Source organism: Orcinus orca, chromosome 13 (assembly GCF_937001465.1).
Source record: "Orcinus orca chromosome 13, mOrcOrc1.1, whole genome shotgun sequence".
NCBI lineage: Eukaryota > Metazoa > Chordata > Mammalia > Artiodactyla > Delphinidae > Orcinus > Orcinus orca.
In genome coordinates, this window is record NC_064571.1 from 9,772,420 (window position 1) to 9,791,912 (window position 19,493).

The following is a 19,493-nucleotide window of genomic DNA, read 5'->3' on the forward strand; positions in this document are numbered from 1 at the left end:
TGGATAAGAGATTTTAGATCCCTAAAGAAGAATGCTGGGACTTCCCTGGCGGTCCAGTGGTTAAGACTCTGCACTCCCAATGCAGGTGGCGGGGGTTCAATCCCTGGTCAGGAAACTAAGATCCTGTGTGCCGCACAGCGCAGCCAAAAAAAAAAGAAGAAGAAGAAGAAGAAGAAGAACGCTTCCCCAAAGGGGAGACACCAGTGCACCTGCTGAGCTGGAAGCTGAGACCGTCACCTGGCCATCTGGGGCTCCCACACCACTCAGGCCAGCTGACTGAAAGGGCGTTGGCTGGGATGAATAATGCCGATTACCCAGGGGAGAAGGTGTTACCCCTACATGGGGTGGAGGATGGGAACTACGTCTCAGACCTAGTGAACTCACCACGCAACCTATTCATATTGCCAAATACAGGGATCAAAGTGAGTGGGGGTGGGGTGGAGTTATAGGTAGGATGACCGAGGGCTCAGATCACTCAAGAATGAGAGCTTGGATCACACCACCATGGGTTGGTTCTTAGCTGAGGGCCCTGCGGTGGATTAAAATGGCCACAGATTTCATACTGCAATTCCACGGAAAGGTAGTCTATTTCCCCTCTGCTAGACTAAGCCTATGATTGTTTTGACCAATAGCATGCAGCAGAAGTGATGCTGTGTGAGTTCTAGAGCCTCGGCCTCGAGAACTCTCTGCCTAAAAAAAAAAAAAAGAACTCTCTGCCTTACTTATTGGAACACCCTTTCCTGGAAGTCAGCCATCTTGTACCTGAGTCCACCATGCTGTGAGGATGCTCAAGCAGCCACGTGGAGAAAGACAGGCACTGAGGCACCAGACGTGTGGGTGGAACCTTTCTGAACCTCCCAGCCCAGCCCAGTCACCAGCTAAGCAAAGGCAAGTGAGTAATCACAACTGATGCCATGTGGAGTAGAAGTACCATCCGGGGGGAAGGTAGGGGGGCCCGCCCAATGCCTGACCCACAGAATTGGGAGAAAAAAATGGTGGTTGTTTTAAGCCACTACATTTGGGAGTATTTTGTTAGGTAACAAAAGGTAACTGAAGCATCTCTCCTTCACACTGGGGGGCTGAACTCTCCAGAGAAATCGTCTTCACAAATCATCTTCCCTCCAGGCTCTAACCATTCAACTTTCTATACTTTTGATAAGGGTAAAAGCTTCAAAAGCCATATACAGTTTTCAGATAAATCCTTGAAAATTTGCACCTGATCTGGCATCTCACTTTGAAACATGATGTTGAGTATACCTTGGTGCTTCAAACACATTAAAATTCTGTTAGGGACTTCCCTGCTGGTCCAGTGGTAAAGAATCTGCCTTCCAATGCAGGGGACGTGGGTTCGATCCCTGGTCAGGGAGCTAAGATCCCATGTGCCTCGGGGCAACTAAGCCCATGCGCCACAAGCGCTTCAAGGAGAGAGCTCGCGTGCCGCAAACTACAGAGCCCACGTGCCACAACTAGAGAGAGAAAACGCTCATGCCACACCTAGAGAGAAGCCCAAGCACCACAACGGAAGATCCCACATGCCTCAACGGAGATTCCGCGTGCTGCAACTAAGACCCAAGATAGCCAAATAAATAATTTTTTTAATTAAAAAAAATTCTGTTAGTATATAGTTATATATCCTTATGTATTATAGACTAGCTAATTTACCTCATCCCCGTACCTTTCCACTACCACTCTTTTTTTTTTAACATACTTATTGGAGTATAATTGCTTTACAACGTTGTGTTAGTTTCTGCTGTATAACAAAGTGAGTCAGCTATATGCATACATATATCCCCATATCCCCTCCCTCTTGCGTCTCCCTCCCTCCCACCCTCCCTATCCCACCCCTCTAGGGGGTCACAAAGCACTCTGTGCTATGCCGCTGCTTCCCACTAGCTACCTATTTCACATTTGGTATCTACGACCACTCTTTTATCATGCGTGCTGGTGCTGGTGGTGGTGACTTTATGATTTTACATGGGGGTGACAAACCCCAGGAGAAACGAGTACCTCCCGGAGATGGATGCGGTGGCTGAGAATCTGGGTCTGCACTTTGGGGGAAGGGGCAGGAATGTGTCCCTTTGCGTGGGGAATGGGCTGGGACATGGGGTGTTTCCCATAGCGGCAGGCAGGGCCCTTGCCTTGTCACATCCAGGCCTCCTTCTCTGGCCCTGTAGCGTTTCTGCAGACTTCCCAGCAGCCGAGGGTAAGTGCCTCTCTGCTTAAACCAGCCAGCCTGGACTCAGGCGTCTGCCACGAAGACCCCAGGTTACTCTGTGGGTGATAGTATTATTCCAGGCTTACAGTTAAAGGCACCCAGTCCCACTGTCCTCGCGCGAGCCAGACTTGAGAAGCGCGTCTGTCCGGTTGGTGGCTCAGCCGCGCCCCTGGAGAGGGGGCCTGACATTCTCATAGGAGGGACTTTCGGTGCCGGGGAGATGAGCAGAGCAGCTCAGAGCGCCAGCCCCTGGGTCACTGAGGATGGCCTCCCAGCGTTGGGGAGGGATGCACTTCTGGGGCCGCGCCAACGGCTCTGAGCGGCCCGGGCCCGGGCCCACCCATCTTAAAGGCCATCGCAGCTGACTGGCTCCCGACCCCATGTTGGGGCTTTTACAGTCCAGGGGTGACCCCCAGGGTGCAGCAGCAGCAGCTGGCCTGGCCCCCTGTCCTCGTGCCACCTGGTCCCTGAGTCCCACCCACTCCTTGCCGAGTCGCCGAGGCTCAGGCCACCCTCGTGTTCCACTGGGCCACGCTCCTTGGGTCCTGCTCTAAGATGTCCCAGAAATCTGTGGTTCAGGCCGCCTCTGCTGAATGGAAACCACCCCTACCGCCAACAAGGGTACAGTGTCCCGGCCACCTGCCCACCTTCTGCAGGCGCCAGCCCAGGACACCCAGCTGGGCCAGGCTGAGCGCGGGGACAGAGCTACACCGAATGGCACGATTGGCCTCTGCACCCAGAGCCCCGGGAGGCTCCTGAAGGAGCAGAGGCACCTCGTCTGCACACGGCTGATCATTTCACGAGCACACGGAGCCCTTGGTGTGAGCAAGGTGTCCTCAAGGGATGTGATGGGACGGCAGAGCCGAGGCCTGGGAGCGATGCTCAGTGGAGAGACGGGTGCCCTGGGGTCCCGGCTCCTCTGCCTGGGAGGGTGGCTGCTGCCTCCGCAGACCCCGAGCCCCGCCTTCCCGCAGCTCCCGAGAGAAAAGTCAGGGAAGACACACATGAGAGTGGGCGCCCGGCCCGCAGCATATGGAAGACGCTCCAGGTCCGAGACCTCGCTCAGCCCCTGACCCGTGGGACCCGCTGACTCGTGTGACCTTCTTGAGAGTCGGTCTGCTCTTCACTTTTAGTAAAACAGAGTGACCCTCCGTGCCAGCCTCACACAACTAAGGATTGCGTTTTGTGTGTTCCACATGGCCTGGCAGGGTGCCTGGTAAACATGTCACCAGGGGAATGGGCAGGGCTGGGCAGTGCCCTTGGTGGTGTCCTGGGCCCTGCACCCCTTCCCCACCCCCACTGCTGCATGACCGTGACCAGCCATTCAGCAAAGGCTTCCACACGGCTCTAGAAGGAGCTGACGGGAACAGACGCTGCCATCTAGGAGCCCATCGAGCTAAAGGTGGGACCCGTGGGCGTGGTCCCCTCGGCCCCGTTTCCTCTCGTTGCGACCCCAGACACACCCAGCCTGCCCCCCGGGCTTGCTCTTCCCCGTGTCCACGCACGCTCAGGTGTGCAAAAGGCTCAGCAAGGGGGGCACACCACACCCCAGCCCCATTCTGAAGACCACCGTGTGCCAGATGTTTCTGCTGGAAGTTGGAAGCTGGAGCCAGGGCTCAGCAGGAGAGAGGCTGGGAGTGGGCTGGGTGCTGGATGCTGAGGACCGGGGAGGGAGAGACAGACACCGGGTCACGGAGGGGCTGCAAGCTCCACGCGGGGAAAGGAGGAGCCTGAGCTGCTGCCAAGAAGACCCTGGAGATGCAGGCCAGTAAGAACCTGAGCCTCGAATGAACGGAGAAGGATGTGATGTACATATATATGCAATGGAATACTACTCAGCCATGAAAAAGAACGAATAGTGCCATTTGCAGCAACATGGATGGACCTGGAGATTATCGTACGAAGTGAAGTAAGTCAGACAAAGAAAAATACCATGTGATATCACTTATATGTGGAATCTAAAATACGACACAAATGAACTTATCTACAAAACAGAAAGAGAATCACAGGCATAGAGAACAGACTTGCGGTTGCCGAGGGGCGAGGTGGGGTGGAGGAGGGAGGGCTTGGGAGTTTGGGATTAGCAGATGGAAACTAGTATATACAGAATGGATAAACAAGGTCCTACTGTAGAGCACAGGGAACTCCTGTGATAAAACATAATGGAAAGAATATGAAAAAGAATATATATATGTATAACTGAGTCACTGCTGTACAGCAGAAAGTAACACAACATGGTAAGTCAACTATACTTCAATAGAATTGGTGGTGGTGTGATGAACTGGGCGATTGGGATTGACATGTATACACTGATGTGTATAAAACTGATGACTAATAAGAACCTGATGTATAAAAATAAATAAGTAAATAAATAAAATAAAATTCTTCAGATCGTAAATCTAAAAAAAATAAAAAGAATCTGGGCCTCCAGCGAGGCGCGGCTGGGCCCATCAGAGCAGACCCGAGCCCGTCAGGCGCACAAGGCCGGCCACACGAGGGCGCCACGGCTCACCTCTGCTCCCTGTTCCTACCCTAATGGAAAACAATTGCTTTTACTCTGCTGCAGAAAAACAGCCCTGTGAAGATGTGAGCTTCCCAGTTAAGCTGTTTGTATGAAACTGTAGTAACCTCTCGTTTCTGCATCGTCCCAAGAAGCTGGAGAGAGAGAGAGAGCGCACATGGACCCCACATGTGTATTCACAGGCCCCAGGCCTCCCTGGAGGCTGCTCTGGGTAACGGAACGGTCAGAAAAGGGTGACGAAGCAGCACAGGTAGCAGGGGCTCAGGGAAGCAGAAGGGAGGGGACTGGAATCATGCTGGGAGCGCCCTAGAGTGGGTGTGCAGGTAAAGGACAGGGGCCTGGCCTGCACACACTGCTGGCCCCACCCCATCAAGCCTGGGAGGCTGGGGCCATGAGTATACCCATTCTCCAGGCAAGGGGACTGAGGCTCCCTGGAAAACAGTGTCTGAGACAACGAACAAGACACAGCTGTCAGGATCCAAGCCTTCACCTTTTCCTTAAAGTCAAAGAGGCAGCGTCTCATGCACGCCTATGTGTGTGGTCGCAGGAGTGTGCATGGTGTGTGTGTGGCGTGCACGCCTGTGTGTGATGTGTGTGCACCCACATGTGCTTGGTGGGTGTGCACAGGTGTGCGTGGGTGGTATGTGCACACTTGGTGGGTGTGCACAAGTGTGAGTGTGTGGTATGTGTGTGAGAGTATACGGGTTGCATGAGGTCCCCCTGCATCTCTTACTGCATCACAGACACCAAATACCACCAACAGCGAGTGCCGGCCATCCATTCCTGCCACAAACTCCCAGAACGCAGCACGAGGTAAAGAGCCAGCCCCAGCCCCTGGGCTGCACTGGGCAGGACCGAGGGGGTGCTGAAGCCCGGGCCTTCTCCTCCCCAGGCCCCTGCACGTGTTTGCACCCTGCAGGTGAGTATCAGCCCGCCTTTACACAGAGGACTTAGAAAGGAAGACTGTGTCACCCAAGGTCACTCGGCCAGCGAGGCTCTGAAGCCCCGCTCCATCCTCCCAGCTGGGAAAATTCCAGCATGGTCCTATCGATCTGTCCCCACCTCCCTGGGTCCTGCCTTGGGGTCAGCACCCTGCACCCTGCAGGAGCAGGCACCGATGAATGGGAACAGGCGTGAATGAATAGAAACACGTCCCCGCAGAGGCAGAGGTGGTGTGGTCCAGGCTGGGGTCCCAGGGTAGGTCTCTGCGCTCAGAACAGACCCCCACCTTCTTCCCAGCCAGCCCAACCCCTACCTGATCCCTGCGGGGCTGTGCTGGACAGGATCCACTTCACCAGGCAGCACCGCATCAGGGCCTGGCGGGTAAGCCTCGGCCGCTGCCACTTGACGCCGTCCTTGCTCAGCGGTGTGCGCCCGGGGTCCCCCAGGAGACTGCCGTCTGACACCTTCATCACCTCCTGCAGCAGGAACAGGCAGAGTGGCCCTGAGCCCTTGCTCCCCAAGGGGACCTCAGATCATCCCCAGGGCAGCCCTGAGGCCGTCCTTCACTCCACCCAGGGTCTTGCCTTTCAGGGATGCATGCCAGGAGCCCGCAGGCCCGCTGCTGCCCCCGCCCCTGGTCATCTCCTGCCCGGTCTCTTAGCAGCCCCACTCTCTCTCCAAGAGCCCTTGGTCACTGCGTGGCGAGGCCACCTTGCAGGCACAGACAGTGTCTGCTGGAAAAAGCTGCGCCAGTGACCCAAGCTGGAGGAGTGGGTTGAGAAGGACATTAAAGGCCACCGTGGGGCTCTGTGCACGCTGTGCTCCCACACACACTCCCCACCAGCCACACCAGGCTGCTCTGTGAACACACCCCTTCCACACTCGAGCCCTGCTCATGCTTTAAGATCCCGCTAGCAAGTCACCTCCCCCATGAAGCCCCCCTGGCTTCTAAAGTTGAGGGAGTTGGGTCTGTCCCTGCACCGATAGTTCCACAACAGCATGGACTGTGCAGTGGGAATTTGCTGGAAGAACTCCCGATTGAAGGCAGGGTCTATGGGCAGGGGTTCCCCCACTGGGCACCCTGGTCTGTTACGTGATGGGGCCCCTGGAAGGAGGGAGGTGAGGGTCCAGACTTACTCATCAACACCCCCGACCCTGGCACGGCCCTGGCTGTCAGAGCCAGACAGTCCCTTAGAGATCACAGCCCAAACCCCTCACTGACTAAAGCCCAGAGAGGGGAGCAGATCTGCACAGGGTCACACAGCAAAGCTGGCCTCCTCACTTCACGCCAGAGCCCTCGATCTTTCTTCACCTTGAGGCAAACCGAGGCCGCATCAAAGGCCCGAGGACCTCCCCAGGAGGGGGCACATGGATGCAACCCACTACGTACTCTGTGCAACCATCTGAAGAAACGACTCAAACAGCTGATGGGGGAGGGACTTCCCTGGTGGTCCAGTAGTTAAGACTTCGCCTAATGCAGAGGGTGCAGGTTCAACCCCTGGCCCCCTGGTCGGGGAACTAAGATCCCTCATGCCTCACAGCCAAAAAGCCAAAACATATAACAGAAGCAATATTGTAACAAACTCAATAAAGACTTAAGAAAAACCCCAAAAACAAAACTGACGGGTAGAACCTTGGAGGAGGGAGCTGTGGGTGGGATGTTAAGATGCTGGGCTGTGAGTGTGGCTGGGGAAAGGACAGCCCGGGGTCACAGTGGAGGCCCGGAGTGGTGAGATTTGTTTTCCTACATCAATATTTTGAGCACCCTCACCTGGCCTGCCAGTGGCCCACCATCCTCAGTGCCCAGGCTGGCAGCAGGATGGCCCTCTGGGCATCTGTTGAGTCTGGTTTGCTGCCCTTGTGCCATACCTCCTGCTTGGGGCGGCAGTGCCATAGGTGTGGCCTGGCCCGTTGGGTCGCTGCCGCAGGTAGCCCCAGGTTCATGGTACCCGGGATGCGCGGTCTGAGCTCCAGACGTGGGAGGAAGCAGCGCACCCCCGTGGGTACCAGTTCTGAGTGGGTGGGTTGACTGGCCAGGACAATGGCCAATGGGGTGACGGGTTGATGATGTCCCTCCAGGGTTGTGGGGTTTCACGTGTGCTACATTTGTACAGTCCTGCAGAGTATACGGGTGTCCGAAATAAATCACAAACAGATGTACATTCGAGCAAGTTCTGCAGATGCAGAGACCCCAGTGCAGCCCCTGCCTCGGTCAGGTTCTCAGGTACAAGGAGCAGAGACACGGACCCAGGCTGATGGTAACTGGAAAGGAATCAGCAGTGGGGAGCCCAGGCCAGTCCTCCCCGGGAAGGACAGAGAGCCAGGCTTGGAAGACAGACCAGAGCAAGAAGCTGCTGGATAGCCAGACCTCAGCCACGTCACCCAGGGGACAGCAAGGGCACCTCCGCTGCTGCTGAATAACACGACCCTGGGGCTAGCACTGCCATCCCAGGGGCACTGGGCCTGGGACCCCCACTGGTGTGATGGCCCTGCTGCCCCTGGAACCTGGAGGCTGCTGGGGGAGTCTCGGTTGAGGCACTAGCTCCAGTTTCAAGGTCAAGAGCAGAGGGGTCAGATTGTCCCAGCCCAGGTCATATGCCTAATCCCTGGCTGCAAGGAGAGCTGGGAAAGCAAGCTTCTGGCCTTTTAGGTTCTTTCATGCCCTCTAGGGAGGCTTTCCTGAACTTGAGGAATAAGAAAAACCCTACAAATATCCCCTAAATTGTGGAGTTTGTGCGAATGCCCAGGTGAGGGGAGGCTGGTGCATTGCCTCCTGCAGGCTCTGGTTAGGAGGGAGAACCCTCCAGGTGCTGAGTTGGCTCACGACCCCATGAGGCCCGTCCACATTTGGGGCTGGGCGGTTGGCCTCCTGGTCAGCTTTCGGAGAAGTGGCCGTCCAGACAGGACAACATCCAAACCCCTTATCCTGACTTTCAGGGCCGTCCCAGCCAGGTCCCAGCTGCCGGCTTTCCCTCCTGTAGTCATCACCCCCCAAAGCCACCTCCCCAAGACACACCCTCAGCGGCACCCACCACATTTCTCCTCTTCTCCAAGGCTCAGCCTGCCAATGGGGGGCGGTTAGTGGTGCCCGGAGCCGCAGTTAGGGTGGGCACTCACCATCCCAATGGGGCAGAAAGAGGGGGTGAGCGGGGGTGGCCAGGGGCCCCAGGGTGCCAGGGATGCTGAGGGAGGCACCCTATACACACGCACGCGCATCCACACACGCACATGCACACACACACGCACACACACCCATCCACACACACATGCACGCACACACACATGCACGCACATCCACACACATCCATACACACGCACACGTGCACACAGGCACTGCCCAGGCTGTCAGAGAGAGAGACCTTCTCCATTATTAATGATCTGCTTCAGGAGAGAAACGGCCTTGATGAATAAAGTCTTTCTTTCGGTCCAGGAGGCGGGTAGGGGGAAGTCGGGCAGCTGGTGCTTCATTATTTCCTGAGTTCTTTGCTGTAGGCTCTGCATATGGGCTTAGGAGAGAACATCAGAGGGAGAAACTGATGCCCTCAGCATCTCAGGCAGGAGCTGTCTGTAGGGACCCCACCCCCCATCTCAGGACGGCGCTGGCGCTGCTGGCAGGGGCCGCCCTGGGCACTCTGTCTTACAGCCAGGCCTGAGCTGATGTGGGGAGACCCAGCCGGTGGCCCGGGGTTCCGTCCTCCTGGGACGGCTGGGAGGGTCCACAAGGCGGGGCTGAGAGCCCCCCTCATGCATGTCTATTCTGGGCCTTAAGGTCACCTCGTTGTCATGACAACCCCCAGGAGGTTGGCAACGCCATGCCCATTTTAAAGATGAGGAAACTAAGTCTCAGAGAAGCTTGGGGGCATGCCAGGGCCACACTGCACTCATGGCCTCCTGGTTCCAAAGTTCAGGTAGTCCTGACCAGGCTGTGCTGCTTAACTTCCCTGGGCCAGGCCCCCGACAGGCCTTGGAAGATGGCGAGGGGCTCCCAAGCCCCCCGGCCATGTCAGAGTAATGGTTTACTAATGTCCCAGGCTAAGGAGTACCTCTCCTGGTGGAGAGGGTTGGACGAGGGTGGAGGAGCCCTGGGCCATGTCCTCCAGCTGGCTGAGGGCCAGGACCCCGCTGTGAGGCCCACAGGCGGGGCCTGGGATGGCCTCCCACTTGAAATGGGTGAGGGCATCCTGACAGCGAGGAGAGGAAGGGCCCACAGTGGCTGGGCACGAGCAGGGCCACACAAATGCCAGGAGAGGCTCAGAAGGTGGGGGAGGGAGGAGGCCGGGGGAGTGACCACCGGCTCATCCTCCTGACTAGCTGACACTCGTCTGTCTGAGGGAGGGTCTGCCGGGGCTGGCAGGGAACGTTAATGGCCACTCCAGACTCCCTCCTGCTGAATAGGGGGGCTCTCGGGCATCGAAGGAGGGAGCCCCGCAAGGTGACACCACCTCACTCCCTGACACTTCTGTGCAGGGAGGTGACAGAGTTGACGAGGCCTGGGTTGGTGAGGAGACTGCAGCACAAATTAAATCCCTGGCCAGCCTGCTTTGAGGCCCCAGTGGCTTCTGCTGCATGTCAGTAAAACCCAGGGCCTGTGCGGACCTGCAAACCCCTCAGTCAATCCCACCTGACCCTGTGAGTCCATCTCGCCTCCACTGCCCACCTCATCTGTTCCGCGCGTGCCCCCACATGCCCGGCTTGAGCACCTCACAGCTTTGCACCTGCTGCTCCTCCGCCACACACTCCCCCCGCCTCCGGCCCCTGCACACGCCTTCCCCCCTGCACACTCCTCCCCCCTCCCCCTATCCACTCCTCCCCCTCCCCGTCCACTCCTCCCCCCTCCCTCTATCCACTCCTTCCCCCTTCCCTGCACACTGCTCCCCTCTTCCCTGCACACTCCTGTACATTCTCCCTGTCAGGCCTCAGTCAGACCAGGTGATGGGAGACGGCTCTCTCTAGGCTGCCATTCACCATCCATATCAACAGCTGCTGTGCTTCCCAGCACACTGCTTTTGAACCTACCCTATTTATTTGTTTTCCGAGGTGCATTTCTTTCTTTCTCCTGGAATGTCAGCTCTGAGAGCTGGCCCTGGCCTGCTGTGTGCGCTGCTCTTCCGCATCACAGAGCCCGACACCCAAGAGACCCTCACGTCCAAAACTCAACAGTAAAAGAACAAAGCATCCAGTTAGAAAATGGGCAAAAGACAGCCCCAGGCATTTCACCGAGGAAGACGTGCAGGTGGCAAATAAGCCCATGCAGAGTTGTTCCACATCATTAGCCATCAGGGAAATGCAACTAAAACCATAAGGAGATACCACTCGGACCATGGGAACGGCCAAAATCTCAAAAGCTCACATACTATGTGATTCTATTTATACACTTCAAAAGAACATTTTAGAACTGGAACCGATCAGTGGGCCAGGGGTTCAGGATGGGGGGAGACGTGGAAGGGGGGAGGTGGGTGCGGCTATAAAAGGGCAACACGAGGGGTCCTCGTGGTGATGGAACTGTTCTGTGTCGTGACTGTGGTGGTGGAAACACAAACCGACATGTGATAAAAGTAAATAGCACTACGCACACACACACAGTGCATGTATTATAAAACGGGGTAAAGGGTATTTAGGGGCTGTTTTATTTCTTACAACTGCAAGTGAGTCTACAATGATCTCAATAAATTTTCCATTAAAAAAATACTCTCGTACATAGAAAAAAAAAGAATACTTAAAAAATACAAACACACACAAAATCTTCAATAAATACCCTAAAATGCCCCGGTGAAAGCCCCCTAATGCTCTCTCCATAATTTGCCTCAGACCTTCTCCCCGCCTGCTCTTACTGATGCATTTTAACAGTGGATGGAGCCATCCCTCCATCCTCCACGGGCCTCAGGGGACGGTCAGAGCCGGGTGGCAGAGACCAGTGAAGCCAGAAGAGACCAGTGAAGCCAGAAGAGACCAGTGAAGCCAGAAGATCTGGGTCCTGAGGTCGCACAGCGTCCCCAGCAGTACATCTGGCCGTGTAAGCATTGTGGGCCAGGTCCCAGAAATGGCCCTAGGCTGGCCCCGGGGAACTGCAGTCTCCTCGGAGGCTTACAAGGTCCCCTCAGGGCAGGGGCTGCAGGTGGTCTGAGCCGTTTCCGGCCACTCACCCCAGACTTGCAGCTCCTGCCCGGCTAGTGGGGTCCAAGGGCAGGTCTCAGCTTCCTTCCAAGTCCCCGGGTCTGTGGGGAGCACAGGAGGGACAGAAAGGGCACTGCACTGGCGATGCACCTACTTTCCTGCAGGTTCTGAGCTGGGTGCTTTATTTAACGCTCACACCAATCTTTCGAGGTTCCGTAGGCCCTCCTGCAAATTGCCCAGCTGAAGCCCAGATCCTGTAATAGGACTTTCTCACACCCTCTCACCAAGCTCACCACGTTACCCGTGGTGCGTGTTCTCTCTCGGCCAAGGGCAACAAGGAGTCAACCAACTAGTTCACCTTCAGGTGTGTCCTGCTGGGCTTTGGCTGGAGGGGTTGGAGCATCTGGGAGAATCTTGTGCCTGGTACAGGGGATGACTTAGACCCTGGGTGCCCGCAGCATCCCTCTAGCTCCAGCTCTGAGACTCAGCAGCCCACATAGTGGGGGAGGGTGGGAGGGGCTGGAATTTAATGCTGTTGTTTTGTTTTCATGGCGTTGTTATGGTTACCGCAGCGACTGCTACTAGCTCTCCTTTTACGATAATGATTTACAGATTCCCTTTTTTTTTTTTTTTTTTTTTGCGGTACGTGGGCCTCTCACTGTTGTGGCCTCTCCCCTTATGGAGCACAGGCTCCGGACGCGCAGGGTCAGCGGCCATGGCTCACGGGCCCAGCCGCTCCGCGGCATGTGGGATCTTCCCGGACCGGGGCACGAACCCGTGTCCCCTGTATCGGCAGGCGGACTCTCAACCACTGCGCCACCAGGGAAGCCCCTACAGATTCCCTTTTAAATGAACTTACTGAAATTTAAAATGTGAGTTAATTTAAAGGAAAAATAAGAAACAATAGCACAGGTTGTGGCAGATAAAACCAAATGGGTGAAGGCAGAGTACAGACAGCTAGGACATTTGGAGTCTGGTCACGGACTGAGGTGTCCCGTTCAGTGACCACTCCCTGCATGTGACTACGGAACATTTGAAATGGGGTTAGTCCAAGTGGAGATGTACCATCAGTGCAAATACACACTGGGTTTCAAATCCTTCTTAGTAGAACGTAAAATAGCTCATTAGTAATTTTTATATTGATTACACGTTGAAATAATATTTACATTGGGTTAAATAAAATATATTATTAAAAATCATTTTTTTTTTACTTTCTTTAATGTGTCTGCCGGACCATTTCAAATGATACCTGTGCCTTGTAATGCATTTCTATTGGCCAGCACTGTTCTAGATGGTGCTCAGACCTGCCAGTTGGGGGGTTTGGGGCAGCCTCCCGCTGCCAGGGCACACCCTGACCCCAGCTCCCCTTTCCCACCCAAGTCCAGGCTAGCGTCAGTCACCTTCAGAAAGGTGGTCTGGTGGAGTGTGGAGGAGAACTGGGGGACAATGAGGTAAGTGGCTAACTTGGGGGGCTGCACAAGTTGAGGGGACTACGGTGGGGGGGTTGAGCCAGGCGCAGGCGGTGGGATGGGTGGTGGAAATATCAGTGTGATGAGTATTTAGGATCTACTGTAGGTGTAGGTAGTGATGGAGGGGTCAAGGTGACCCCTCAGTAACTGTGACATTGTCACCATGGAGATGGGTACCGGAAGCAGAACAAGCCCTCATGCCTTCCAGCTCCCCACACATGTGGTCCAGATTCTCCACGAGGACGTTCCATTCTCAACCATCATCTGAGAGTTTTCACCACCCCATAGAAAGAGGCCAGATCATTTTAAACAAACCACTGGCACCTGGACCGGGACATCCCACCTGGTGGCTCCTCACCCCCAACAGGCTCCCAGAAACGCCAGTGGTCCACAGGGTGACTGACCCTGCTCACTGCCCCATGCCCAGCGTGCACAGCTCCGTCCTGTGGAAGCCCATCTGCTCAGGCCGTTAGGGGCACTCCAAGGCCAGACCACTGAGCAGCTGGCTCAGTTTCTGTGGTTCTCGTCAGCTGGGCTCCAGAGAACCCCCAAAGAGCATCTCAGAGAAGGCTCGGCAGAGGTGACCTGTGGGCACGTGGCAGCCTTTGGGGCGAGAACACCCAGGCTCCCTTCCTTAGAGGTAATGTTATTGAGTCAATGCATATGCAAGAGGCACAGCTAACTTCTCCCAAATGTTTACAGGCATTTATGCGTGAGACACAGCACGAACGGTTTCATAAGAGCCACCAGGACCCACTGGATGCTGGTTCAGAAGACACACTTAGCTGAGGAGGGGGAATTTCAAGCCGGTTGATGTTATTTCAGTCAGTACAGTGGGAAGAGGTCTGTGGTCAGCCAGACAGGGACTGGATTCCTGGACCCTCACCTCCTGGCTGGGCCACCTTGGACAGAGTACTTGACCACCCTGATCCTCAGTTTGCTCATCTGTAAAATGGGGATAATAACAAGGCTTCACGGGACTATGGAGAAGGTTAAACGAGGTGACATATACAACCCCCCCCCCCCAAGCAGGAGTGATTAGCATTATTCTTCACCCTTCTGATGCTCAGCGCAAGGGGCAGGGCCAAGCCCAGGGCCCAGTGACATCAGCGGGGACGCCCAACTCGCTCCACTCAGCGGACTGCACTTCAGAATCCCCTGGGAGACTTCCCCATCTCTGCCTGCCCAGGGGCTGCGTTATTGATTCAGTGGGGCCCGTGCTGCTCTAGTTTTATAAGGCTTCTCAGCCAATCTGAAAGTGAGCTAAGGTTTAGAGGGCTTATCCCACCGGCTAGGAAACTCTGGGCCTTGTCTGCGGGAGGAAGGAGTCTGGGGTTCGCAATCTCCCTCCTTCCCGGGGCGGGGCTGGGGCTGCCTCGAGGCCAGAGCCTGGGCCAGCGGGGACGTGCAGCCCTGCTGAGCTGCGGGGCTGCCTAGCGCCCTGACCCCGTCCATGGGTGCTCCTTCAGGCAAGCTCACTGAGCGCCCACTCATCTTGGCGTGCTCTATTTCCAGCACTTGGGACAGATGGCAGGAAGTGGCAATGGGCGTTGTGTCGTGCGGGCCCTGAGGATTTGGGATAGGGAGGCTTCGGGGAGCCTCGATTCTCCTCCCACCCCTGAGCACCAACAGGTAGGGGCCAGGCGGCCTGCCTCCTGAGCGGGGAGCTGAGATTGTCATGAGTCCCTGAAGAACACAGGCATGCGCGCGTGCGCGCACACACACACACACACACACACACACACACACACACACACATGCCTGGGTGCCGCCCCTCCCAGAGCACTGGAGCAGGGGAGGGGAAGACTGGGTTGTCCCTGCCCTGCCTCTAATGCTGCCACCTCGGCCAGGACACTAGCTCTTCACGTGCCTCTTGCTGCCCAGGCAATGAGGGTTTCTCATCAATCCAGGGGTGGACTCCGAGCTACTCACTGACAACATTCTCCCATGGGAGTGCCCTTCCCAGGCTCTACCCAGTAATCCCCAAATGATGACACTGGCACTCCCACCATTTACGGAGCTCTTGCGATGCGCCAGGGGCTGTGCTAAGCGGGCTGGTGTGGGATCTTATTTATCTAGGAGGTCGATGATATTTCCTCCAGGAAAACGAGGAGACCATGGAACAGAGGAGCTAAATAACTTGTCTGAGGACACACAGCTAGGGCATGAGGGGGCTGGGACTGAGCCCAGATCTGCTGATGCAGAGCTGGGCTAACAGCTGTCGAGGTGCAGCTGTGTATCTCCGCAACCACGTTCGCTCCTGGCCGGGCTCCTCAATTACAAATAGCGGAGGTGGGCCTCGTGACAGGCCAGGAGGCATATGTGTGGGGCGGGGCAATCTGCATCACAGCATCCTGGAGCTTTTGGTGGTGGCCCCCCCACCTCTACACCCAGCCCCCACTGCTCAGCACAGGGGGTCTGGCAGAGGCTATGAGCGCACCTGAGGCTCAGATGGGGAGACTGAGGCCCAGGGAGGGGATGGACCCTGCCCGAGCTCACGGAGTCACTTGGGCAGAGTTGGGGCTAGAATGTGGCTCTCTGGGCTCACTGCCCAGAGTGCCCATCTTGAGGGAGGATTTCTTTTTGGCCTCACCCCACAGCATGAGGGATCTTAGTTCCCCAGCCAGAGATCGAACCCACGCCCCCTGCAATGGAAGCGTGGAGTCTTAACCACTGGACCACCAGGGAAGTCCCAAGAGAGGACCTTAAAACAGGGCCAGGCATAGCACCAGCAGTCGGGACTCGGATTTATCCCTTGCCTGCCCCGGAGGCATGTGCTGGAAGCAGGGGAGGACAGGGGCCGGCCGCAGAGCTGGAGATGAGGCCGGCTAAGGCCAGCAGCTGCTCTGCCTAGCTGAGCACGGCACAGGCGCGGGCCAGCCTGATGGAGGGCAGGGCTGGGCAGAGACTTCAGGCAACAGATCAGAGCGGGGAGGCTGGGCCAACCGGGAGATGGGACAGGCCCCTCTCAGCTGTCCTGCCCAGCTCAGCTCAGCAATGCCCCTCCAACTCTGGTGCCTGCAGGTCCCCTTGGTTCTCTCCCTGTCACATGGCCGCTCTGTGGCGCTCTAGGATGTGGGCTGATCACAGCTGACAGATGCACCCGTTCCAGGGAAACATCAAGCTGGGGATGGGGAGATGGGGAGGGCGACACAGTGACTCACTCCACACTGCACCCTCCTTTCTGCTCTGTCTCCTTCTGGCCCGGGGCTGGAGGACCAGCAAAGGAAGACTTGCCAAGTTCTTTCCCTTCTCCTTTCTTTGCCTTGGAAACCAAGGTTGCCCCTCTTCCTCACAGAGGCCACATTCAGGGCTCTGCAGCGCTCCTGGCCATCACCAGAGATGCCTTGGGGTGGGGCGGGAGAGTAGATGGGCCCCAAGCCAGCCCGAGGTGGCAAAGCAACTCCCTCTCTTGCAGAAGATTTTGATGAGAAAAGGGCTCCTGATTTCGAAACGCCGGGGTCCTTTCCTTTGCAGCTCTGGATCTGCAGCCCAGACAAGGGGCTGTGGCTGGCTCAAGGTCACATGGCTAATCGGGAGACGTGGCCAGGGGCGGGATCTGACTTACGTGCACTCTCTAAGTAAGGATTCGGAGGGTGCAACAGGCCACAACTCCATGGAGCCAGCCCCCACAGGGATAGGGCACCTCCTCAGCTGCCTGGTCACAGGCACACCCCTCTCTCCCTGTAGCCTTCTCCCATGACCTCCCCAACCATCCCCCCAAGCCCCAGGCAACTGAGCTTTAGAGCAAGACAGAGCAGGGTTCAAATCCCAGCTGTAACACTTTATAGCTTGCAATCATGGGTGGGCCTCAGTTTCCTCATCTGTAAAGAGAGTGCAATACCAAGAGTGACCTCGGGGCTGCCTGGGGGTCCAGGGGAATAATGCAGGTGCAGAGCCTGCTGGAAAGACCATGGAGGGAGGAGTGGCCACCTAAGGGCTCCTGCCCTTCAGCCCTGACCTTGTCCCAGGCTCCACCTCGAGAAGAGTCAGAGCCACCACACCCCCCAGTACAGTTCAGGGCTCTGATTACTTTGGAAATAGGGGAGAAGATTAGGGTCCACCTCCCACACATGCCCCACAAGAAGGCAGGAACCGGAGCAGGTAGCGGGTCCCGATGGACATGCCGGGTCATGAAGACATCACTCCCTGAAGACCCAGGAGCAGAGCCTGCAGTTCTCTTTGCTCCTTTCTCCTAAGAGTTCACAGAGCTCAAGTCCTGGTGCTGGGCTGGACGAGCCCCCACCCCCACCCCCCGTCCCCACCGCACTGGAGCCTCGTGTCTGTGAAAGGGGAAGTGGCAGTGCCTGCCCTCCCAGGACATTGTGAGGATCCACAAATGACAGTGACAGGCACTGAGGGTGGATGAGTCAGGCAACTCCCAGCCTGTGCTCTGAACTGTAGTCCCTGTTGCCACTAGAGGGGAAGGTGATTTTCATAATCCTTCTGCTGACCTTGGTGAGGGACCCAATGGTGGCTTCCCTCAGACCACTGTCCCTGCCTGGCCCAGCACCAGAAGGTGAGGGACCCACTCCAGCCTCTGGCCAGCCCAGCTGCAAGAGGAGGAGGATTGTCCCATGCCTGGTGGACAGAGTGGGCCGTGTGCACACCTGCGTGCAGCCTGACTCTGTGGAAATCCCCACCTCTGTGTGCACGCAGGCTGTGCAGCACAGGCAGCTGTGTGCACAGTCACAGGGCGTGGCTGTGCATTGCATGTTCATACTGACGACCCTGGATGCATGTGACCTGTGCCAGCTGTGGCACATGCGTGCAGTGAGCACATGGCATGTGAGCGTGCGTGCAACAAGGTGCTAAGTTTCTCTACTTCTGCCCTATCTGCCTGAAGGTTGTAGGAGAGACTTAAGGTGCCTGGAGAGAAAATACCTTCTCAACATGCCCTGTCGCCAGCCTCGAAGGGTTTCCTGTCAGCACTTCTGCCAATCCTCCTGGCACCCCTGAGCAAGGGAGCAGACAGAGCAGGGGTGGCCTGGGGCTCTGGGGTAGTATGGCCTGGAATTAGCAGCCACAAGACCCCATGGGTGACAGAGAGGCAGGAATCCATCTCTGGGGGGGATGGGGTGGAGTTGGGGGAGACTGCCAGATGCCAGCCCAGTATCCATTCTTCCTTACCCATAAAACCCTGATTTTAGTCGAGATTTATTTTTGCCCTTCTTTCTACTTCCTGCTGCTTGTATGTGCTGGCTGGAGCTCCAGCAGCCATTTTGGACCTTAACGTAGCCTCAAGAAGAGAAGCCAGTGAGACAGATGGAGCCTAGTCCCTGCTGACCGTAGGGCTTCCGTGCCAGCCTTCTATTGCCTTCCTCCGGACTTCTGCATGAGAGATAAGTGCAAGCAATCTTGCTCAGACCACTGTTATCTGTTCTGTTACGATCAGCCAGATCTTATCCTGGTCTTTCTTCTTCCCTCCAAAGCAAGACTGTCCCAAACACGTGGGGAGCTGGCCAGGCATCAGGACAGATGTTCTGAGTGTTAACTATTCTGGGGGTTAGCGTATTTTCCTTTCCCTCTTTATTCTTCATTTAATTATCCTTCATCCTTCCCAACACCTCGCTACCATCTCTTGAACTTTGTTCCAGGCATTTTCCTTGCACTCTCTGTCTCCAACCTCCCAAGAGCCCCACAGAGTAGGAACTAATCACAGTCGTCCTTGTCAGGGGTCTCCCAGCCCTTTAGGAAGTGGCTACTCATTAATTACTTGGATAATTAGACGATGCACTCACTGACCAGCCTTCGAGCGTAAGACACGGCCTCCCAGCACTCAGCCTTCCCCCAACGCAAAAGGCCATGGACCCAGGCTCAGGGTCAGCACTCCCAGGGACTTAACTGAACCAGGTGGCTGACCCCAAGCTCCTCCTCCGTCCAGCTTCAGTTCCACAAATACCTAAAGCCCCTGCCGTCCAAACGGGGCAGCCTCCCAGCCAGGACACCCCAACACTTACTTTCCCAAAAGCGACCCTACAGGAGACAGCAGGGGCTGGGGTCAAAGGTGGAGGCACAGCAAGGCTCCCCGGTCCGGGGCAACCCCCAGAAGCTCCCGCTCTCCACCCGCGCCGGCGCCTACCTTGGCCCGCTGCATCCTGGGCACCGGAGGAAACTGTTGCCGGCTTCCCCACTGCGCAGCCGAGGAGAACAGGACTGCCGGGCCCGGCTGGCAGCTGCCTCATGTTTGCTGGGACCCAGACGTAATTGTTACCGGCGGCTCCGCGCCCGC

At 56.4% G+C, this 19,493-nt stretch overlaps 1 protein-coding gene across 1 annotated transcript in view; it reads right to left on the reverse strand.

The window, feature by feature from the left end:
• The window catches only part of KCNIP3 (potassium voltage-gated channel interacting protein 3), a 90,490-nt gene extending 70,997 nt beyond the window's left edge, over positions 1-19,493 (reverse strand). Inside the window, exons 1-2 of the mRNA XM_004277795.3 lie at positions 19,344-19,493; positions 5,992-6,154 (exon numbers count right to left, since the gene is read on the reverse strand). Of these exons, the coding sequence (XP_004277843.1) occupies positions 5,992-6,154; positions 19,344-19,358 (178 nt within the window). The 5' untranslated portion in view covers positions 19,359-19,493. The remainder of the gene's footprint in view (positions 1-5,991; positions 6,155-19,343) is intronic.